Genomic DNA, 25,495 nt, shown 5'->3' with positions numbered 1-25,495 from the left:
GTCACACTGCGGATTAGTGCTGCAACTAACGATTATTTTCATTGTTGATTAATCGGTCCATTATTTTCTCCATTAATCAATTAATAGTTTAAAATGTCAGAAGATGGTGAAAAATCTCAATCTGTGTTTCCCAAAGCCTAAGATGACGTCCTAAATGTCTTGTTTCACTCACAACCCAAAGATGTTAAGTTCACTGTCATAATGGAGTAAAGGACCCAAAAAAATTCACATTTAAGAAGCTGAAAAAATTACTCAAACCGATTTATCGATTATCAAAGTAGCTGTCAATCAATTTAATAATCGATCATTCAGAGTTGAAGCTCTACTGCAAAGGCAGCCAGCGATTGAGCTCTCCCTACAGTCAGCCTGAAATATCTCTGAAAACTGCTGCTGTCCGTGCGAAGTTCGTGATGATACTCTACAGTTGTGTCCTTGCTTGCTTTATTTTGTGTACCCGTCTTGGACGTCTGGGCCTGACTTGCAGTTCAAGATGCTAAAATAGAGATACCAAGAAGTTTCCTTTGGTTTGTGTCCAGAGACAGCGAGAGAGAAAAACAGAGAGAGAGAGAGAGAGAGCGCTGGTAGGGAGAAAGGCGGTGAATCAGAGAAATAAAACGTTATTTTCAGACTGTTTCACAGCGGCTATGTTCTCAGCACAAATAGACACCACGCACACCCCCTCACCACCCCCCCACACACACACCGCTGCACACTCCTGCGGCGAATCGTTACGCCTTGTTTTTGTCAGAATGTGGTCTAACATCAGTATGTTAGCATTGTCATTGTCCTCTTAGAGATGCTAGTGTGCTTATGAACTCTTAAGCCCTGTTCGCAAGGGGCTCGTATCACCTGGGGACCTCCAGTAATTTGTAATAATTGCTGAGAGCCGTCTGTGATTTTAATCCTGTGCCAATCTGCCATGTCTATGATTTGCAGAGTAAAAATTTCACTAAAAATTACCTACATTTCACCAAATACAGAGGTCATGTGATAATATTAGCCTCATGCAAACCGATTTGGGGTTATTAGGTTTGGTTAGGTTGGGACTTTAACGGGACTGTAGTACAAAAGGGAATACAAAAGTAATTATCCACCATGTGGAAAGTATTAGGGTTCACTACCAGGGTTTTCCTTGGATGTTTTTGAGACAAAGGTGGCAAAGGCTGGAGATATACACAGTGCACTTCAGGGAGAAAACACATCACGATTTAACAGTCTAAAGTGTCCGCAGGGATTTAAATTTTATTCCACAACGGAACCAAAAAAAAACAAAGATTGTGACAAATGACACAGGGACCAACATAAAAACACACACTAGCAAGTTTTTGCAAGATTTCTCTGCACAATTGACTCTCCTGGCTCTTCGTTTTATTGACAAAAGAAAAGGGCACGGAGCCTGATAGAAACCAATAATGAAGGAAAAGAGCTTTCAAATGTGATCAGTGCATTTACCAACAGGTGGATCAAAAAATGCTACATGTTGATAATAATATAATAATATAAAATAGAAGAAGCACTAAAATCCAATAAAAAAGTGTGTGTCATTTGTCCAGTGTAGTAATAAGGTTTGGTATTGATTTGGAGTCACTGGGCCACAAGCTACTGAACAAATTATTTTCTATTAAAATATTTATGTTTAGTAAATCAATTACACATAAGCAATAAAAATAAGTGAGCCACATGAGACCAGTTTAGTACAATTGATTGATCATAACTTCACTAATATGGGAAAGTTAATCATAGGCAATTCAAATGCAGTACTTTAGACATATTACAAAGAGCACAAAATGCTGAAACTCTGCATTAAAAACAAATGTACAAGTTCAGCGAGAGGCGAGTTCAGGGGAGGGCAAGTCATGTACAAATAACTGTGTATCTAATAATTGAATTGCACTTGGGATAAATGATTTCTTATAGACATTTTGTTGGCTTGTGGCAGCCTAAAGCTGTTTTCTGTTGTCAGATGACTAAACAAATCTGAAATTTGATCACAGCTCATAATACGCTGAACAACAGTCAACAGCTGTGCCGTGAGATCGGTTATATTGACATTTAAAATGAGCGACGGTGACAGAGAAGGTGAGCTGCAAATGTGTATTTATGCTTGTAACACATGCAGAAAGTGGGCAAAACAACACAAAACTATATTTTTAACGTGGCTGCTGAAGAAGAGACGCTCCGCTTCTGAAACGAAGATGTTACTCAGAGCCTTGACATCATACGCGGAGGATAATATCAGTAAATTTGAGTAAAATACAGAGTGCGCTCATCAGGTGTGAATGTGCTGCATGAAACACAGACGTGGGGGGATTGTTAAAAGTGTCTGAACAAATACAAAGTAGCCACAGATGTGTTTTACGCTCTCTTTTACATCCTCTCTCTTGTGTCCTGTTAAAGTACTCAAAGTACTACATTTCTGCCACAATGCACAGATAACACTTTGAGCCAAAAACCCTTTTCTCACAGAAGATGTTTTGACATGTCACAGTAGGAGAAGCACAGGTGTAAATAATAAAATGAATGACGGCTAAATTCCATTTTGCTGGTTGTCAGGGTCCAGGTATTGTCACACTGTCACAGCTTACTGGGACACTTAAATATAACAGAGCCATCATCATTAATGTTATTAGTAACTCCTGTGCTTTTCCTGCTATGACAAGTTAAAACATCTATTGTGAGGAAGGCCTTTGTAGAAACGTAACAATGCCAACTGCTATCCAATAGCTGGTCTCTATTTAAATATTTATTTAATCTATTTAATTCTTTCCAGCATTTGTTTCATTCTAAAAAACACTGAAGCATGTAACAAAGTACATTAATTCAACCATTATACTTAGGTACAGTTTTGAAGAACTTTATTTATTAGTCTATTAACATTTTCACTTTGACATTTCAAAGGGAAATATTGGGCTTTTTACTCCAGATTTATCTGACAGCTTTAGTTACTTTTCATATTAATATTTAACATATTATACATATAGGTTTAGAAAAGTATGACCCATTCTTAAAGATTAAACCAGTGGGTTCCAGACTTTTTGTGTTTTAACCCTTTACAAAAAAAACTGTCATTTGGAGGCTCGTTGTCACATTTCAGATCTTTTTTTTTTTAGCAGTTTCACCCCAATAAACTTCTCACATGGTTTCATTTATATACCTCTGAGACAAGAAGAGTTTAAACAATATTTCACGAAAACCGCAAAGATTAGAGAAAAGTCTAAAAGACGGGCCTAAATTAATTTAGTAATACTATGATTCTTCTTTCTTCCAACCCCATTAATCATCTCTAGTCCCTCAGATTCATCTTGTGCAGAGTTCAAATCAAGGGCAGCACGATTATGGCCAAAATGATCACAATTATTTTTGATCAATACAGAGATCCCGATTATTTGTAGACCATTTTACAGTCAACGTCATCAAAAAGCTGCGCGTGCATCTTGGCGGTCTCTGACAGTCATTCAGACAAGTTATCAAGCTACCAGCGACGTTTTACCAGCACCAAATCATCAAAATGTTCAGTTGTTCATAATTTTCCACTGACCGACTCAAGTTGTACAGGAATCCGACGGGATCACAACCTTTTCAAAGCAATCGGCGGCGTCTATGGCTGCAAGCTATTAAACGTGTTGGCTGAACTGAGGACGTGATCAAAAACTGTGGCGACCACTGACATGTTGTTGTGGTCCTCCATACTTCAGTTACCAAACTGCGCGTGCAGTTTGGTAACTGTTCACAAACTAGAGCTGCATTAATCGATTAATCTAATAATCACTAACTATTTGGAAATTTGATTTATTGGTTTGAGACAAAAAGTAAAAAATCTCTGATTCCAGCTTCTTAAATGAAAATATTTTCTTGTTTCTTTACTCTTCTATGACAGTGAACTGCACATCTTTGATCAACATTTTCACCATTTTCTGACATTATATCAATGATTCATTAATTTTAGGGACAACTGAACAACATATACATGTTGCACTTTCACGGTTAACTAAACAGAACTCAGCCTTCATCCCCATGTTGTGCAACTTTCCTGTTAATGTACAAGTCTGTGCATTGAAATAAGACTTGTCATTATTCACAGTGCATCTCCACAAAGCAAAAAAAAAAATGAAATTGTGCCAGAACTTTTTACCCAAAATTAAATCAACAGAGCTGTTTTCAACCTTCACGTTGTGCTGCATTCACACGATGATGTGCTGTACAGCGTCGTTATGCATGTCTGAGTTGACGGTGGATAAAGACGCAGATTCAGTGATGTAGCAGCTTTATTATTCTTGACCCTCTGCTGTCTGTTGTGTATTACTCTTCTACTCTGGACTGCAGCTGCAACATGCAGGAAATTTTCACCACCTGCCGCTGCAGGGTTTCTGTCTGTTAGATTAAGAAGCACTTGGTTTGATAGGCAGCGAGGTTTTCTGTGAGAAAAGCGCACATCTTAAACATCAATGTCGCCACTGATCGTGTTAATTTAATTGTGGGCAGCCAAAATTGTTATGGAGATTAACTGAACCACTCAAGTGTCACTCATAGATGATATTCTGCAAAACAGGTACTTTTTACTTTTAATACTTTAAGGACATTTAGCTGATAATATTTCTGGACTTTTAATGTATGTTTTAATGTTTTAAATCTGAGAATTTTATTAGTAAGGAAGTGTTTCTACATTTTTGTACTTTTACGCAAGTAAAGGATCTGAGCACTTCTTCCACCACAGCTAAAAATAAGACTTCCGCAATCATTTGCTGCATTTAAAAACAGTTTCGATATGAAAAATAAGTGGTTTTTACTTTTCAAAATCAGAGACCCCTCTTATGAAACTTCTCAAGTCCTCTGATGTGTGAAATAGAAAACTGACCTCAGTCCAAACTCTGATCAGACATCTGGCTCTCTCTTTAGCAGGAAATGACACGAGGGTAACTTCCTCTTTTTGCTGTCAGTGCACACACAGGTGTACACGGCACACACACACAAATGATTGCCAATAAAAGAAAAAGCGAAGGCAGAGAAAGAAAGAAGTCTTTACCTGCAGAACAGGTATTCAAACACACCCCGACACACAGAAGACACCATTGTCACACAAACACACATACAAAATAATCTGCCTGGCTCGTCAGAACAAGTCTACACCAGATGTTTGACATTCCTCCTGACCAAGAAGACAGTGTGGATGACTTGCATGTGTGATCAAGCACCACCCACTCTCCATCTACACTGTTGTTGTTTCTCTAGTTTGCTTTTAGACACCACTGACAACACAATAAGTAAATAGCAAATAGCTGGTAGTCCAAATGTTGGTCAAAAGACACAAGTTAAAACTAGCATTAGGTGACCATACTTCAACTTCTACTTAAGATCTTCTTCACAGGTAAATAAAGTAATTTAAATGCTGTTGAAGAAACGACACAAAATCAGTTTTTTTTTCAGTTTTAACATCTTAAGGCCAATAACAAAACAACACTGCACATTTGTTGAGACGGGTGTGCAGAAGGGGGCGAGTGAACCAAAAAGCTGTAAGTAAACTCGCGCAAACTGTCAAACTTGCAATATTACATATATCTGCGACACTTCGGAACTAGACCGTCATCATGCAAAAAGGTTTTAATGAAGGTCAGCTGCCAAAACGTTGCAAATAGCTGTAATATAGCATGTTAGATGGTGTGCAGAGTTGTCTCATGACCTGCAGGTCATTAGACTAAAGCCTCCTGCCACAACATGTTTAAACAAACTTTACAAATGAGATCAAATGTAACAGCAGCTCCAGAACAGCTACTGATGGATCTCGAAGTGAGGCTGTTTTGCCGACTGCGGTTTACAAAAATTAATCTCTAAACTTTACGCCAACATGGATGAGAAGTCGTTAAAATGCAGAGCAGCTATGGCTCTAATGCGAAGCAGGTCTTAACTTCACACTGAAATATTTGATACTTTTCTCCTTGTGGAGGGTTTTTGCTTAATTTTCCAGGATTTCTCCAACCTGTGTTTAAGATGTGAACAGCCAGTTAACAACTCTTCACCATCCATTAAAAAAAATCTATTTCTCTTTTAATCTTTTAATCTAATCTAGATGGCACATTGGACAGGATGATTTTTTTTACCCACATTTCAACCTTTAACCTTTTGCCATTTGACCTGGAGATCAATGCATACTGAAAATTTGAGATGTGTGAGGTTTGTTTGTTTATAGTTTGGTCAATTTTTATACCGTATGTAGGTTTATATATTTTAAAATGAATGGGAGTCACAAGCTGTTCTTATACATGCCTCCGCTGGTCTCCTTCAACCTGCACGTCACCAAATCAATGCTTACTGTGTGTCTCAGGTGAAGATTTATTTGATCCATAATTAAATTGAATTTACATAATTCCTATTTATAGCTTCAATGTGAACACTGAACATCACAAGACACCTTTGAACCGGGTTCATAAAATCCATATCATATCCTGTTTAATAATCTTCAGCTATTGTCTCAAGACAGATACGAAGTAAAGACACCTTCTTCCCCTTTCTCCACATTTTTCAACCAAGTTTTAACCCACATGTCTAGACTTCTTTTGACTGGAAATCACAAGTGAAGATTTGTTTAACATAATCCTTGCCATTTCCCTTTTACTGAACTGTTCTCTCAAGAGAGGCCAAATTAAAGGGGAAGAAAAAATCAGATAAGTGTTTACACTGAGTTGGTAATCTACTGGTCAAAAGACATCTGTATGAAAATAAAGTTCTTAGAACACTTTGAAATATTATCATCATCTTGAAACAGTTATTCAGATGTATAAACAAACTTATTAGACACATTTATTAGGTCCAATTCATTGGTTAAATGATTAACCAATTAGTAAAAAAAAATAGTTGCAGATACATTTCCAACTAATTGATTAATGAATCGATTAGTAAAGACCCTGGTGCAGAATTGGATGTCTTCATGAAACACTACATGCACACAACAAGCCAACTGCGTGTGAACAAGAGAAGTAAACCGGACACTCACTTCATGCGTCAAATGCAAATACTATAGTCCCCATCCTTGGTCCTGTTCTTGTTAAGCAGTCACACACACATTGTTCTTTTATTTTGCCAACTATGCTGGTAATCAATAAAGCGCTTCAGTCTTTTTGAAAGTATAAATGTCAATCACTTGCTAGTTCCAGGTTGTTAAATGTAAGAATTTGCATCTTTTCTTTGTTATTTATTTTAGTAAATGAAGAGTCTTTGGGTTTTGGTCTGGTGGTTGAACAAAAGAAAAATTTTGAAGACGTCACTTTTGGGCTCTGTTGAGTGTTTTTCACTTTTTTTTTTTTTTACATAAACAATTATTGGCAGACTAATTGATAATAATCTTTATCACAGCGCTGTTTTTCATGTTATTTTTCATGTTGTTGAGCAAATTACAGTGATCAATTAGTTCTTTTTCTTGCTGTCAGGATGTCACCATCATGTTTTCCAGTACATGTGTGTGACTTATCTGTGTACGCATACCCCTGCTTGTAGTACATGTAAAAGCGTGTGCGCATGTGCTTTGTGCAAGTCCACAACTTGTCCATGTCCGTCCGGGAATACAATCAAAATCTGTTATATGTTTACTGTAATAAATCATAAAATGACCGCAATGTGTCATCAGAGATTAAGAAAACATGTTAAGCGGAAATACTCACATTACGTGACATGAATAAACTGTTTTGTCTATGTTGTAGATTATTTTATATTAATCAGAGTTCAAATTAATGCAGATTTTTTGTTGAATGACTTAGTGTCTGTTTATGAGTCATGAGAAATTATTAATAATCTTGTAGAAGGAGTAGATGTTTATTATCTGTTAAACTGAGCAAAATGTTAATGGGGTTTGGCAGGCAGTCCTTAACTCTTTGTCCAGTGTGTCTATTTTCAGAGCAGTGGGCTTTTGTTTTCAAGATAACAGGCTTAACTTGATATTAACATACAATGGACAGTTACAAACAGCTGATCAACCTAAAGTGGAGGATTTGTTGCTTTCTCATTGTCAGTTTACGAGGTTGCATGCATCCTGCACTCCTGCAGAGCTCCTGTAGCCTGCCTGTCTCTGCTGTGTCCGGGGAGGAGGGGACAGGGGGAACAACTCACTTCAACCATAAATCATATATCAAATAGGACTATAACCTGTTGAATATACAGTCTTTGGCTCCAACTTGCTATTTGGACTGCTGCACTCATCTATGCATGTGCAGTAGTGACATATTGCTCCTTTAACTGTTTCCACTCTAACAAATATATCTATATTTAAACAAATTTAGCCTTATTTATTTTCCATTTAAGCTCTGTGTCAGCAGAGCAAACCCGTGTGTGTGTGTGTGACAGTAAGGGCGCCTTTAGTGACAGGTTTTTGTTTGTTAGTTTTTCAAAGCTTCAAAGTCCAGCGTTGACCTAAATGCTCCTTTGACCTTAAAATCACCAACTCAGCAATCATTGAGTAGCTTGTCTGATCGTCTGTTTTCTGTATCTTCAGTGTAAACAACGAACAACCCTTAGATGAGTTAAGAAGCTCTCTATGAATTTAAGAGTTATCAGTTAACTGCTGGAAACTCAACACGAAACCTGATCTGACAGCGGCTCTAACTGTGCAGGGCCCGGATTGGTCCATGCTTCCTTAAGTGTGCATGTGTGTGTGCATACGTGTTATCAGCTCACTATAGTCCAGGAGGCTGTATGCACTCACTCAAGCATATAAAGTGTTAATTTCCTCTACCCCCAGTGCATTTCCTGTATCATCACCAGAGCTGTTGACGAGCCTCAGGAGGAGGCGAGGGGACTTCAGCTTTTTACTGCTGATAGGATAATTACACAACTTTACACAACTCTTCTAAATAAATGAAGTCTTAAGCAACTTTGGTCATTTTCTTCCTTAAACTCAAAATGCTGCCGGTCACATGACGGCAGGCAGGGGACTGAAGGTGGGTGTCTGAGATGGATCAGTGAAGAGGAGGAAGTGATACCGCGAGCACAGTGACAATATGTGCTGCAGTACAGTAACATGCATGTGATTGAGGGGTGTCACTACTGCAGGGGCCTGTTTATGAAACCATTCTGTGCAGAGGTCCGTGTCTAGACACCCATCCGCCACCAGCCGCCCACCCACACACAGACGTGCATCACCACCCACCTACTCACACACAAACCCACCATTTTACAATCAGATGTCAGGCTCGATGTGAGAAAAAAAAAAAAAAAAAAAAAAGCTTGAGAAATCTAACTTCCTGGTGTGTCTTCCTCCCGTTTCTCCCTGACCAACACCAGACGTCTCAGCTTTCACCACTCCGCCGACTCTTCTACTCTTACATCTCACACCGTCTCCTCTGCCGGAGCCTCTTCAGAGTGTTCTCACTCTCATTTATCACTGTTGGCAAGCACCTGCACTGAGTTTGACACCTGCCTGCCAACACCAACACGCCGTCAACGAAAGAGCCAACAGGTCACCGTAACAGTGTGCAGACCAGCGGCCCTGAATACAACAAACACACACAAACACGTAGCAGCAGCAACACTCCTGCAGACAGCGAACATCCGTCCTCACACCCACAACCATATGCAGCAGAGGGATTTGTGAATGAGCCACTGCTCTTACCTTGGCACTGGAATCCCTGTTTCCCGAAGCCCCTGTGGACAGAAGACAGGAGGGGTTGTCACGATACCAGAATTTTAAACTTCGATACAATACTAGAATTTAAAAAAACAACATTCGACGCATCTTTTGATACAACCCAGTGAGCACAAACATGTTAATACTTAATCTTAACATCTTAGACATCTTTTCAACCAATTAAAATGTGCTTACAGCATTGAGTCACAAAACGCAAACGGATAATTTGATAATTGAAGTAGTTCTTTTTCTGGCTTTCGACAGAGAAATTTGGATGTTTCTTTGTGAGTCAAACATGCACATTATAGAGGATAAAAAAGTCACGGTTGCAAAACCCAGTGAATTATGGTCTTAAATCTGAACGTTCAATCAACGTCTTCAAATAGTCAGTGAAAAAAACGTTAACTTATGAACCAATTCTGAACAGCTTTTTACCCGTGACCAGTCGCTTTTTAAATGTCTCTTCAATGGAAAAATGGGCACTGGGCATGGCAAAGAAGAAAAATTATTTGCACACAAAATATGATTTCTTTTTTGTTTGTTTTCTTTTTAAATTCAAAGTAGAATTGGCAGGATTTGTCCAAGCTGTTCGTAAACACACCGGAAAGATAGTTGATTGTTGACTCTCAATCCCAGGAAGTCAAATACAAATGTTTCAAATTAATAAAAGGTCCCAAGCACAGCACAATAATGAGAAAATAAGAAAATACAGGAGGAGATACAGCCACCACCACACACTTCTAGTGGGTCATAAGTGATGGTTGAAAGAGATTATCTTAATGAGTCTGTCACTTTTTATAAAAATATACTTTTAAAGGGATAGTTTGTATTATTTGATGTGATGCTGTATGAGGTACTTAGCAACAGTGAGTGTACTAACTACAACAGATTGCAGTCACCACACCCCCAGTTTGAAGAAGCACAGAGAAGCAACGGGCACAAAAGTAAAGAAATGCACCGTTGTCATATAAGTGAAATATCACTATTTCCAAACCAACCAAACTCCACAGGCAAAATCAGTCATTTTAGCACACAGAACACAGTACTTGCTTGTCTACAGCTGCCCTAATATTTTAGTATTTTTGAGTTATTGTGTGTTTCAAAATGTTAGTTCGGATTCACCGAAGTCACACAGTGGCAAAAACAAACAAACAGATCCAGGTGGATCTGTCAAACAGCGACTCCTGTGTTCTACAAGGTAAAATTACTGATTTCACCTATGGAGATTGGTTGTTTTGGAGAGAGCAATATTTGGCGTATATAGACAGCGGCTTCCCAGTGGAAAACACGGTCTGACTGCAAACTAAAGTGATGAAAACACTCAAGATATACCGTCCACTTCGACTTATAGGTAGACCTTTCTTAAGTGGCTAAAAATATCTTTTAATGCTGACACTGTCCACAGTAGTTCAATGCTTAGCTTCTGTGCCGGTACCCCTTTCTGCTTATCATAACTGGGGACTTGCAGTCCACCATCTACTGACTGACTTATCAATAAGAACCTCATACAACCCCACATTAAATAACCTGAACTATCCCTTCGCCAGCCTGTACACAGTGCTGGAACAGAAGAAGTCACTGAATACTGTGTGGTTTTGCTGCAAGACAAATTTCAAGCAGGAAAATAAAGACTTAAATGAAATGGGGTCTTGAATGAGCACTTAGATCTTTTTTTTTGCAGCTTATTAGTGTCATATTGTTTAAAATACATGGTATTTAATAAGTATTAAATTGTCGATAGTTGAACCTGAGGGCAGAGATGTGAAATTTGGGATAATTCACAAGAGATGCACAGACAGTGACGCATGCACACACACACGCATACAGATACCCAATCACACATGGACACCTTCACACATACATCAACACACACACACACACACAGCTGCAGCAGCAACAGTGGGGCCCTGTGTCTGTGTGTCTCCAGCTGCATTCCTCCACCAGACCTCCAGTTTCAGGGTGTCGGGTCGATGCGGTAAACGCCGAGCAGCAGCGTCTGCTCTGCGGCTGCCGACAACAACGCGCCCCCCGACGGGCCTGATGGTGGTAGTGGTGTGTCGCATTGTGGAGGACTGGGGGAGAATGGCGCATCGCGGTGTTTTTGACAATGACAATGAATGAAACACTGCGGTGTGCGAGCACTGTCAGTGAGGAAGGAGGCCGACAGAGCCGCAGCAGCAAGTGAATCACCTGTGTCCTTTCCCCTCACACACACACACATACACACTCTCTCACACACACACACACACACACACACTCACCAGATGAAGTCCGTGCAGTGGCTGCAGAAGGTTGGCTGCTTGAAGAAGCGCGCGATGAACTTGTGGTTCTTCACCTCGTGCACGTTCTTCTGGCGGAGGGCTCCCTGTCGGGCGAAGGGCCGCGCGCTCTCCGGTACCTCTCCGTCGCTGTTGGGGTCAGCCATCTTAACGAGGAAGCGGCGGCGGTCCGACAGGAACGAGGGGTGAGGAGAGCGAACAGAGACAGGGAGCGACGATGGAGGCAGCGGGGGAGAACGAGTCGCGGTGCATGTGCCTTCTCCTCCTCCACCTCCTCCTCCTCCTCCTCCACTCCGCCCCGCTGACTGACCGCCTCGGTGTGGCTCGTGCTGCCGCTGTTTGGTCGTTGGATCTGCGTCCGTCCAGCTTCCGGCGGGTCCCCGGGCCGCGCGCCTGCTTCCCCGTCCTCAGCTCAGCCACCAATGTGTTGCTGCTGCTGCTGCTGCTTACTACTCCCTCTCCCTCTCTCTCTCTGTCTGTGTGTGCGCGTCTCTGTGCGTCTGTGTCTGTGTGTGTTTCCCTCACTCGACAGTCAGAAATATCACATGTGCGCGCGCGCGCGCAGTTAACATGTATCACACCTATGAAGCAATCCGTCAATAGCAACACAAGTGAAACCACAAGCCCTACATACCTTCACTAATATACACTTTACTGGCTCAGTTACCTGACAATACGGACAATGGCCCTGGGACACCAGACTCGGGGGCCCCAAAACCCCCCGTGTTCATTTGGTTTCAGTAATTCAAATAATTGATTATTAGGTCCTTCATTCTTGACCCGTCCTAAGTCCCGCCCCTTTTCTTTCTGCTTTCCAGTAATAAGTTTGGTTCTCGGAGCATGTTCAGTCTGAAAACGGTGCACACCATTTTGCTACAGTTTCCAGATTGAACATTGCCTGAGACAGACTCACCTGGGAAGCCAACCACAGAATCTGTTTGGAAAAGGGCAGGCACTTTCATGAAAAAAAAAAAAAAAAAAAACACTTGGCAGGTGATCGCATGAGCCATCAGTCACATTTCACACTGGCTAACCTCGACCAATCAGATCGACTCACCAAAACAGAAGCCGAAGCTGGCTAGGCGAAGAGCAAAAACATATTTTCTGTTGTTAAAAGTCTTCTGTGCCGGAGAGAAATTCTCTCCAGTTCTGACATAGCTGATGATGTCACAGTATCTAAACTAACCTCTTCAGGAGCCGCCATTTTTTTTGTTTGTGACCAGTTGCTTCCATGGTCACTTCTTGCACCTAAAACCACACCCATAGCTGCCAGTAGTCCCTCTGAGGACACTGACTGGCTCGTGCCACATCTGGTGCGGACACAGACGGATAGCTTGAAGCCCAACAAGATGAAGTGAACAGTGAACAGTGATAACAGGTTTAACATCGAAATTATGAGTAACTTTTGAAACACAAGGTCTGTGATTCAAGTAAACAAAAGCAGCTTCTAATTTCTAGCTAACAGCCATGGATTTTGTTGGGTAAAATAATGACTCACAAGCAGATTTCATACATGTTACTGGCTGATGTAAGCTACTGCTAACCCCTTGAGTCAGCTGAGGAATCCATCTCCAGCTGATGTTTTTAAAACAATGCAGCTATTGTTTTGTATTTTAAAACAAGAACCCCATGGAAATGTATAAATAAAGTTACCTAACAGCTGTGTACGTTACATTAATGCTAAAAGACAGTGGCTAGCTGGCTTACATCTTAGCAAACATTTGTCAAATTATGAAATATGGCAGGTATAGCTACATGATAGATGACAGAAATACACTTATTAACATGGGAAAAGGAAGCAAAAGGACTAGATCAGTGCAGTGGACATTGAGACGGTGACCCAGCAAGACAAGCTGCTTGTAAAGAGAATGAAACACATTGACAGGTGCAGGAGCACAGGTGCTGGGCTAATCGACAATTACTTTTCCAAGAACACAAGTGGCTGGCTGTGTATGTATGTTTAATCGTAGATCAGGTGGGGGAACTTTTTGACTTGTAACAGGTTGGTTCTATAGTACTCGGATTTGCGGGTGGGTGACGGTTCGCAAAATGAGACAAATGCTGGGCTCTTAGAGAATCTTCGGTGGCTGTAAAATTTGAGGAAAAAATGCAAAAGGCTGCGTCTATAGCTAGTGTTTACTTCTGTCCATTCTGGGTTACTTCTGAAATACGGCAGCCTCAATAGAAAAGAGAGAAGACCACTGCCTATATAGTGTTAGATGAGACCGGTCTGCAGCTGCTTGCCTTAGCTTAGCATAAAACCATAAGCTGTGGTAATGTCTTGTCATCACTGTGAGGTTGCTAGGCAACCAACCAAGACTCCAGGAAGTCATTGCCCACTGCCAAGAAACGGACTCGCACATATGCCCTTGTCAAACCACAATGTGCCATTTTCACAGTTAGATTTTTGCATGGATTAAACAAATGGAACTAGGGTGAGGACAGGCATTAGATAAATTAGCATAGCAAGCCAGACTACCTTCAGATGTAGGTAGGTAGGTAGGTAGGTTTCTTTATTTACTGGTCAGCCAGATCTGATCATATTCTGATCACAAAACATTTACACCTTTGATGTCTTGTTGTCCACGTAGTTTGCCAGAAAACAGGCCAAAACTCGAGGAATTTCTCTGGATCCACACATAACCACAACGTGTCATGTATGGTTAGAGTTTTGCATGGATCAAACACATGTAACCAGGTGAAAAAACATACAGTAGATAAACTAAATTAATTCCTGTGCACACAGTCTCTGTTATTACAGTTGTGCTGTTAACAGTACTGGAGGTTTATTTTCATTTTCTGATGATAAGAAAATGGATACGTAACAGTCCTGTAGAATATATTCACTATACTGTGAAATACTGTGCAGCAGTACAAGCAATAAAAATATCTTTTTTCTTTAATTGACTGTTTTAAGATTTCAACTGACCCTTTGCTAAGCCCCACCTCCAAACAGCAACTGTCCAGTCATAGGTCAGCAGCTGTGTTGAAGGTGTGCGGGAGGCTGTGAGAAGAGCGATACTCAACTTTTCATGAATTTCAACAGTTGTGTCTTTTTGTAGTCTCTCAATTATGTGAAACACAAGAGAACACGTGTGGGGAATGGATTGAACTTTGTGTTTCTGCAAACATTAGCATATCCGGCGAACTGACACTAGCTCTCTAGCTGCAGTAACTTTACCTCTAGCCGAATTTGTCTGACACCACTGCATCTGCATTTGTTGTGTGGGGGATTTGAGGAGGAGGATGTGGGCTGATGCAGAGTCAGCATGGGTCGATGACGATGCATCTCTGTCTGTCTCGCCGTCTCAGGTCTAAGCCAGGTTAAGTTTAGCTCTTATTCCAGCTGTCTTCCGCGTTCGCGGTTCCGCTGGTCTGGCTGGGTGACCCGTCTCAAGGTCCGCCGCACTCATCCCATCCCTGTGCTTCCTTTTTCCCACTTAAATGAGTGTATTTCTGTCATCTATCATGTAGACATACCTGCTGTATTTCACCATCCGACCAATGTTTGCTGAGGTGTAAGCTAGCTTTAACCTCAGTCTTTTAGCATTAACGTTATATCATGTATGCAGCTGTTAGGTAACTTGACATAAACACTTTCATGGGGTTCTTGTTTTAAAATGTTTCACTTGAAGACTCAAGTCAAGTAAGCTAATTATCAACAAAAAAGTGCAGCACATAGTACCAGTCCTTCATTCATTGCACTGACTTCCTGTGTGTAAAAAAAGATAGATGTTGAAATCCTATTACTAGTTTATAAAGCTCTAAATGGTTTTGGGCCTAAATATATCTCTGATTTACTTGAACGTTATGAATCACCCAGACCCCTCAGGTCATTTGGAACAAGTTTACTCAGTGTTCCTCGGAACACAACCAAGCAAGATGAAGCAGATATGAGTTTCTATGCACCTCACCTGTGTCCAACAAACTGTGTGAACACCTCAGGGCTACTGAAACTGGCAGCTCATTAAAATCAGGGCTTATTGTTTACCGCATCGTTCCAATGAAGTAGATATATAACGTCTTGTTAAAGTAATCTGCAGCTATTGTTTTTAAATTTGTTTTGCTGTTTTATTGTCTTTTAAATGCAGTTTATTTAGGGTTTCAAGTATTTTCTGCTTGCCTTTCCCGTTTGTTTTTATGGCCTTTTAAATCCAATTTTATTGCTCTGTTAATGTTTCATTAATGATTTCATTTATTGCTGTGCTCCTGTAAAGCACTTTGGAGTGCCGTGTGTCTAAATGGCGCAATATAAATAAACTTGCCTCGCCTATAAATGTAACATTTTAAACAGTTAATGTGCCACCTTTTAAAATATTTTAGCTACTTTCTTTCATGTTTTGCATATAACGTTTTAAAAAGTGAACAAATGAATATGTCTCAAACACTGGAAACAATCTTACTCTTGTTTTTATGCTAATTTCTCCACAATAATGGCTGTATCCTATCAGCAATGGAAGCTAAAGAAACAGGAAAAAAGTTGTAAGCATATTGATCAGTGACAAGACATAAAATATGCATACAATGGTGAATTAATCAAAAATACACATGTAAGAGTAAAATAAAGAGTAATCAATATTTCAAGCCTTTATATTATTGATTATCTGCAGAGTGCAGGCCTCAAAACTTGGAATATCTCTGTTCTGATTTATACCCTTATATAAGCAAGGTATCCTCCGGGATACAGACATTCATTGCATGATTATCTAAGTTGTGAAGATTAAATTAACTATTTTTCATGAAGTGCATTTAAAATCATCCCTAAAATATTTTCTAAAACAGAATCACCTTAAAATATAAGAAACATGAATAATTACAACATTATGGTCAGTGTCTGTCTACAAACGCTGCTATTTTGGACTGTGATACGAATGCTGGGTACATTTTGAATGTTGCCATAAATATACACGACATGAGCACCTGAGCCCCCCCCACTGTTTTTCATGAGATAAAGTTCATCCCGTCTCACAGCCAGTCAAATGACTGTATCTCAGGATACAGACGCCATTTAAGAGATAAGGAAACAAAATACATGGGAAAGAAAACAGCCCAAACTGGAATGCTATTTGGCTCGAAACAGACTGTGATCGATTCGAAACAAAGGAAATCCTTGACCATGTAAAGACTCAGTGAGCAGGGAGATCGCCACAGGCAGTCGTGGCTCCCCAGAGACGAAAGACTGCGCACCCGCTGCACACAACAGGAGGTGGAAACTGAGCTGCACTTTCCAACCACCTGCCAACTGTACCAACTGTACTGTACCAAGACATCAGAGACAAATACTACCCACAGTTTACAAGCAGCCAAAAAGACTTAATGGTTAATAATAGAAACCTCCATATCTGCTGGGTGAAACACAGCAATGTGCAAACACAGCAGCAAGATTTGTGAGCTGTTGTGACTGGAGAAGTGTCCAGTGGAAAACAAGTACCATGAAAAGTGTCAGTCACCTGTGTATTCCTGCACTGACCATTTGCATTGTGCTGATTTCTGTATATAAACACACTTACTGCACATTTATACAGAACAAATATCTGTAGATGTATTAATTTACAAATGTTGCAGTGTTTATTGTTTCACGTTCTATTTTAAGTTATTGATTTTCTACTCAGGTGGTGCCTTTTGAACAACAACATAGACAGACTTGCTGGACAGCAATATATAACGGTGTCATCAGCATAAAAATTGAAATTAGCCGCTGACATGACAAAAAAAAAGTGAACTGAACACAGAGCCCTGTGGCACGCCCTTGTAGAGGGACATAATATCAGAACAAAGACCATCATAGCTGATGCACTGACACCTATTACTAAAATAGCTTGAAAAACAAGCAACTGTTTCTTTCGAAAGTCCAGAAGTTTAAGTTCAAAACATTGCGGTCAACTGTGCAGAAAGCTTTGGAAAGATTAATGAAGAGTAATGCAGAACGTTTCTTCTTGTCAAGTGCGACAGAAATGTTGTTTACACCTTCAGCGCAGCTGTGGTAACGGCTGATTGATATATTGATAAAAAATATCATTGGTGATGAAGATTCTTTACAATTCTTCTGTTTTGTTGTTTTTATTTAACTCTCGGTTTGGCAAATTGAACTGAACTGAAATACCGGGGAAGACTAAAGAAACAATTTTGACAAAATGAGAAATAAGGTCTTTGAAGTTTGAAATGCCCTCAGGCTTCACAAGATGTGGTGTATTGATTAGTGAGCTTTAGATGTGGTGGTCAGCAGATTTTGTGACCTTCAGTCAGAGCCAGACTAGCTGTTCACCCCTGTTTCCAGTGTTCATGTTAAGCTAAGGCTACATCCTCATTACTATTTTTTCGTTTTAAAATGCATAAGTTTTGCTGCTTTGCCGCCTAGTGTCCACACTACTCTGGCACATAAAACACAGGCGTTTGGAAACTATGCTGGCCTAGTTTCAGTTTTAATTTATTCTCTGACTAATTTATTCTCCAGACTAAAACACAACCCCAAGCACAACTCAGGGAAACGGAGACCTTTGTAAATGCTGACACCCAGAAGTGCCCTTTTGGTTGCCCATAAGGTAGATAAAGTGCCCTCTATGGTGTCCTTCTAATAGACAAAATGTGACAAAGTGCCCTCTAGAGCAGTCATTCCCAAAGACTGGGTCAGGACCCACAGGTGGGTCATAGGAGATTTTATTTGGGTCACCAAAAAAAGACTATGGAAGAAATTCCACAAATTTAAGATTTAAAATGCATATATTGTTTATTGATGAGAGAAAATAAAAAGAGAGGTTAAGATATGACAAAAACAACAAGATAGCTTGTTTACTCCGGCTAAATACATTTATTTCTCATTTATAAAGTATTTAAAATTATTATTATTTCCATAACATGTCAAGATAACACAAGAAATGACTGTAAAAATGGTCAGGAATGTTAATTTACGCACAAATTAACAAGATTTATTGATAAGGCCTAATGTGAATTGGGTCATGATGGTTTGTCATTTTTAAAAAGTGGGTCTCCTGTAAAAAAGTTTGGGAAAAGTTGCTCTAGAGTGCCCTTACAATGGAAAAACAAACAGCAAAACTTTTTTTACCGCCCGTTATCAAACTGAAAGTATTATTTAGTCTGTGTTAAGATATGTTTCAAAGTGGCCAAAAGTGGGTATATTACTAGACACAACATTGTATGATAGAAGGTTATGTACAGATATGTAAATGAGGCATTATTGGGACATTATTAATCCTAACTTTTGATGAATTTAGGAGAAATCTGCAGATTCAAGTGCAGTAAAATAAACATCTGCATGTGTAGATCTTTTCTTTCCACTCGTCTGAAAGAAATCATGTTCTGCTGATTAGATCAAAACATCAAAGTTAACCAGTACATGAAAAAAACAATGTTAATGCCTGCAGTATCTTGCCTTAAAGCGTTAGTCCGGTGGTTGTGTTAACATGTGTTTACTTGATGTGATTATTCATCCTGTTCTTACTGGATCAATTTCACTGTTAGTGATGGAGAACAAAATCCACATCTATTCTTGGCTCTGTGTAAAAATACATTCCACAGCTTATCTGAAGTTAACAAGAGGTCTCTGTTTGTGTGATTGTGAAATCAAATAAACATACCTTTTCAGCAGTAGATACTCTGTTTGTGTTGGTGTCCCCGTCTCCGCAGCTCAGTGAGGACAGACTGTCTGAGGGAACTCAAAGGGCGAAACTTGGACTGAAAAGACTTTGCGGTGAGAAGGACTTTCTTAACGGAGGAATCGTTCCAGCAAGAAAATCCTGTTGCGATGTTTATATCAGCATCTGATTATTGTTTAACAGTTTTTCACAATAGCTTAAACACTAAAAACCTCATTCTCTGAACCAAACGCTCAGTGATTTATCCAATCACTCACTAAAACACATTTTGCACGGTGATGCAGTTGTGTTGCAAAATGGTAAACACAGATGGCAGAAGCTGGACACAACTCCAACACACCAACACAAAAGGACAACACAATTAGTCACACTTGTTTCCAGTGATGTGAATTGCAGTTTTTCAAAATTGTTTCACACTAAAATTGGAACTTGAAATGTAATCTGTCATTCTAAATCACAATCTTTGCAAAACACGACACACAGTTCTCAGCACAACATTCACAAAATTCAAAAGTCTCTTGTGTTCCTTTGAAAACCAACAGCTGTACAATTTTTTTTTTTTGTTTACAATCGCTTGCATGCTAAAATTAAAAATAACACACAGTTAGTGAAACCTGACACACAATGAGCGAAACCTCAGCCCAGATCTGCACGACTATTAGCACATTTTCAGCCTCACACTTTTTCCCAAACACTAAACACAGTGTTTTTCAAATCACTGAACACATTTCTCAACACAGAAATCTAATATCATGTCACTTCTTTGCCCTTTCTAAACGCTGCCTTTAAAAATATAACACAATTTAAACAACTGATCAAACACAGCAGTCAGCTGCTTAACTGTAAACTCACAAATCAGGCATGAGAACTATAAAAAAAAAGGCAACAGGTGAGTTTACCTGTCTTCAACATAAATGGTGGATGTGAATAAAGAAGACGAGGACCAAATTTATCAATTGTGATTTGAGCAACACAGGTTGACCATGTTGTAAACTGTTGTTGTTGACATTGACAGAGACTGGACAGAGAGTTCAACCTCAGCAGATCTGCTGTTTGGACATTTTGACATGAACGCAGGTGAAAAAACAACTTTTCTCTAAAATCAGTATAATGTAGCCCAGAGCCTAATTCATGCTTTATTTTTTGTCTCCACACATGTGTTTATGTGCTATTTAGAAAATGTTCTCTTCTGATTTTCAGTGCAAAATGCATGGTTGTCTTGACTTTCAAAATATGGAGAGAAATAATTATTTTTATCAGTGTGCAGGACTGTTTTTTGTGTTGTGTTTGTACTTTATCCTAACAATATCTCTAAAAAAAAAATCCAGACTCTTTCATTTAAAAAAAGTAGAAATGTTAAATATGTTTTTAGATTGAGCTCATTAGTGTCTAACTGGTTCGAACAAAACCAGTTCCTATGAACTGTGGTGACAAAGGTGGGTTTTTACAAATCATTGTATAGCTTTGAATGAAGTGTTTCATTTTACAAAAGAGCCGAGGTGTTCTGCTACCTGTGTGTGCGGTTGTGTGAACTGTGTGTCGTGTAGAAGTGTAGTGTAACTGTAACCTCTCATTACAGTTTCTCGCAGTTGTTAAAAACACTAAACCACATCATCTGAACCAAATTATCAGCGCTTTAAACCCATTTATCAAACGATTCGCTCTTTTTTCAAAACACATTCTTACCTGCGATGCATTTGTGTGTGCAAAATGTGAAACGCGGGCGCCAGAAGCTGAACACAACTCCAACACGACTGTTATTGTTTCCACACAAAGACTGAAAATTGTTCACACTTTGAATGATGTGATTAAACCAGTTGACTGGAATGGAATCTGGATGTGTGAGTTGTTCAGCATTAACCGACATTTCATACAGTAAATGTTTCTTTCAGCTCGCTCCCTTTTCCTCGACCCAATAAAAATACTTTTTGTCAACATAGCAGTGGAGCTTCTCATGCTGAAACCTCTGAACAAATGCAAATGCAGTGCAAAGTGCGTTTATGATACGACTGCTTTTCTGTGGCTACATCCTCTGAACACTGTGTTTTCCATTTTTTAATGTATGTGTGATGACTGCTCAGTTGTGTTTTGTATCCTGACTGGCTGTATGTGATCTGAAGCTCTGAAAGCGCTGTTTGATTTCGAGCATAGATAAAATAATTTTGAGGCGACTGTTTGATTTTGCCAGAGGAGTCAGAGATTTTTGTGAATGTAATTTAAATATTTGTTTTTCGTGTTTACAGTTTTGCGAAAAAGGGTGAAAGGTTTTGAAGAAATGTGTCTCAGCAATTGTGAAAAACTGTATTGCCAAGCTTCATTTTCCAGCAGCAACACCCACTCCCACTCACAGGAGTAACACTAGTAACTTACAGTAACCAACTGACTGGAATAAAAATCAGGATACGCGAGTGGTTCAGCATCAACGAGTGATTCTACAGGGAATGTTTGTCTAAGGCCAAAACACCCACACCAGGAAAAATGTTCTGCAGGTGAGGTGGCCCGCGGTGATAGGTGTGGAGTCATGTCAGGTCTTGATCCGACGCACCAGAGGGTTTTCTCCTCGCTGTCCATCAAGGGAGAACATAGATTGTGATGTAGACAAAGTCCTCTGGCCTAATCAGACGGGTTTACTACAAAACGAGACTGATGTGGCTGTGAGGACTGTTGAGTCTTCAGTCAGAGTTTTCAGTGTGTCGCTCTTTTAACCCGGCTAGATCAACTTGTAACCTGGTCCTGAGCAGGTTATGTTCAGAGTCTCAGATGAAATCGCCTGTAAAAGTGCCGCTCTTTAGCAAATTCTTCCCCAGACAATGTTTCTGATGAGATACAGATCCTAAACTCAGGACAGTTGTTATATATGCAAAGTTGCTGAGCTGTATGTTAGTGATGTCACCAAACAAATGAAAAAGACGTAACATGACAGAGACAAGACAAAAATTATGTTAAAAAAAAAAAGACAACAAAACAAAAACGACAAGATAAAAACAACAAGACAAAAATTATGTAAAAAGACCGAGTGAGACAAAAAGGACGTAACCAGACAAAGACCACATAAAAGATCTAACATGACAAAAATGACACAAGACAAAAACAACGTAAAAAAGAAAAAAAGACATAAAGAGACAAAAACACTTGAGGTGAGGTTCACTTAGTTTTAGCTTCATTTTACTTTGATACCAGACTTTTACATTTCACTTTTACTTGAGTGAAGAAGTTGGATCAGTACTTCTACTTTTACCAGAGAGTAGAGGATGTGTGTACTTTTGCCACCTCTGCTTTTTTATGATACTCTACTTGAGTATTTCACTTTTTTGCTGCTTTGTTACTTTGGTTTTGATGACTATGTTTACTTTGGAGATGAATATTTTACATATAAAACATGTGTTCATCTTATAATTAGCGAGGATACATGATTATAATTAGAGCTGCACTGATTGGCTGATTGACAGAAGATTAAGGGGCAATTATTGTGATAATCTATTCAATGTTTGTCATTTTTAGATGAAAAAAATCAAAGCATTTTTGTTTAAGCTTCTTAAATATGAAAACTTGCTGTGTATTTTGTCTTTAAATTGCAATAAGTTGAATTTTTGGAGATTTTTGGACTGTTGGAACATTTAACAGCATCACCTTGGCCTCATTACTTTCTGATCTTGTAAACAAAAACTCAGTTCATAAATTATTCTGCAAATACACCAATCATTTGCAGTTATTAAAAGTTATATAATTTGTTAGATAGTCTGAAATGTGAAAAGAGTAAAATGAGGTTAAATTGATCAACATGCTCCTTTCATGTAAATAAATCAGTAATAACAATCCAGTGGTCAAATATTGGAAAGGTGAATGAGTACTTTCACTTTTGATACTTGGGTACATTTTGCTGCTAATATTTTCAAATTAAAGTAAGATTTTGGGTGCAGGGTTTGCAGCTTGGGTTTGTTGCTTTCACTTCTGTAAAGATTCTAAATATTTCTCCCCCCACAAACCATCTAAAGGGTTGGGAACCACTGATCTGGGTCATGTTTTCTGACCTGTATGTGTGAGCCTGTACGGACGTCCTGTATACAACGCAGTGATCACAACACGACATATTTTGAAAACATCGTAGTGATCTTTGACCTTAAACGTACAATCCTGGTGTGGGAAAAGAACTGAACAAGATGTCAGTGTCTACAGATGAAGCAGCAAAACACGTGACGAAGCAGCTATGTTCACTCCTTCTGTGCATTTTTTTGTTTGATACGTGACTCGGTTAAACATTTTAACATGCAAAATAATCATGTGAAGAGTTTAGATGATCCCTAATGAAGCATGTAATGAAGAAATGTGGAGTGTTTTTTATCAGACAGTTGACTCAGGAGACGATTTACACTCAACAGGAAGTTCTTACAGTACAGCTGACTTTGATAAACTTTCTAACTGGAAGCACGATTTCAGCCCACAAGGAAAAGTTATTCTCAGTGTTTTTTTGGTTTGTTTTTGCATTCAAATCTCAGTTTCTGATTTATAAAGTAATACGGAAAGACCTTTAATGTGCCTTTAATCTCTCTGAAACAGTCATAATATTTCTGTGTAGGAGGTTATGAGTGAATGACAGAAACTGCTGCCTCTCTTGAATATTTGAACCTGTTATGTTACAGGTTCAATGTGAGAAAGGAGCTTAAAAAGGAGTTCGTCTGTCGCCAGCTGCAGGTAAATCACACCAGCAATGATGAGCTGTGCGAATGCATTTAATGAAAATACTATCGTGGTATTACACAAATGATGGTGTAAGAAATCACGTGCAAAAACTTTGAGCTGTTGAATATTTTACTAATATCTTTTGGACAGCCTGTTTACTGATATTTTTTCTGATATTTTGCAAATGATGTAGAGGTTATTTTACTCATATTTTGGAGAACATTTTACAAATATTTTTGGGATAACTTGCTGATATTTTGCTAATATTTTGTCAGAATATTTTTTCAGATATTTTACTCATCTTTTTTTTTTCAATAAAAAATTGTGATATGTTGCCAGAAATATCATTAAAACATCCAGTAAAAATGAGTAAAATATCACAAAAAATATCAGTAAAACATCCAACAAAAATAAATAAAATATTGCAAAAAATATAAATGAATATCCTATAAAAATAAGTAAAATATTGAAAAAAATATCAGTAAAACATGCAATAAAAATAAGTAAAATGTTGCAAAAAATATAAATGAATATCCTATAAAAATAAGTAAAATATTGCAAAAGAAAATCAGTAAAACATGCAATAAAAATAAGTAAAAGTGCAAAAATATCAGTAAATATCCAATATAAATAAGTAAAATATCACAAAACAAAATCAGTAAAACACGCAATAAAAATAAGAAAAATATAATAGATGAATGAATAATCTAAACAGTGATAAATGTGGGCTAGAAATGAGTCTAGGAATGTTTTGACTTTGTCTAGCCTTTCAAAAACTCTGTTTATGTTTGTTTGGAAACCTGATAGTTTAACCTGAGATGGAAAGAGCACTTTAACAACTGACATTATGTAAGATGCAACATGTCGTCCACGTTGAAAACAGGGACTGTAGAGGGTGCTGTGTGCCCTGCAGGCTGTAAAACCCACTGAGATTTGTAATATTGGGATATAACTTGACAAATTTACGATCTTTGATTGTGTTCCTGGTCATTATAGTGAGTGTGTGGTGAGATAAAACAGCCAACAAGTAATCACACACCAGCTCAATAAAAAGCCTGCAGAGATCAAAGAGTTACACTTCCAGGGAACACAGACAGTGGCAGTGCTGGAGAGAAACTCTGTGCAGACCTGTCCTCCAGGTTGTTGCACAGGATTTCAGTCACACTCCTGCTTTTTCTGTGAAGGCACACTTCCTCTTCTGTGCTGCCAACGCAGAGGTGACGCTACAGTTCAGCAGCGGTGGCAGAAGTAGGAAGATAAATGAAGTAATTCGTGAAGAACTTGGAGCGTCGCCAGTTTTTCATGCCTGTCCG

The 25,495-nt window shown here is 39.0% G+C and overlaps 1 protein-coding gene across 4 annotated transcripts in view; it reads right to left on the bottom strand.

Annotated features, from left to right (window-relative positions):
* LOC146329715 (protein kinase C beta type-like) overlaps window positions 1-12,224 on the bottom strand; it is a 52,466-nt gene extending 40,242 nt beyond the window's left edge. Inside the window, exons 1-2 of one of the 4 annotated variants that reach the window (XM_084714987.1) lie at window positions 11,872-12,224; window positions 9,596-9,627 (exon numbers count right to left, since the gene is read on the bottom strand). In XM_084714987.1, coding sequence (XP_084571113.1) covers window positions 9,596-9,627; window positions 11,872-12,035 — 196 coding nt within the window. In that variant the 5' untranslated portion in view covers window positions 12,036-12,224. The remainder of the gene's footprint in view (window positions 1-9,595; window positions 9,628-11,871) is intronic. The other 3 variants (XM_084714990.1, XM_084714986.1, XM_084714988.1) reach the window with 3 other exon arrangements.
* Between the last annotated feature and the right edge of the window lie 13,271 nt (window positions 12,225-25,495).

This window comes from Lutjanus erythropterus, chromosome 3, assembly GCF_056507025.1.
Source record: "Lutjanus erythropterus isolate fLutEry1 chromosome 3, fLutEry1.hap2, whole genome shotgun sequence".
NCBI classification, from domain to species: Eukaryota; Metazoa; Chordata; class Actinopteri; order Lutjaniformes; family Lutjanidae; genus Lutjanus; species Lutjanus erythropterus.
This window is presented reverse-complemented; position numbering and strand designations above follow the sequence as displayed.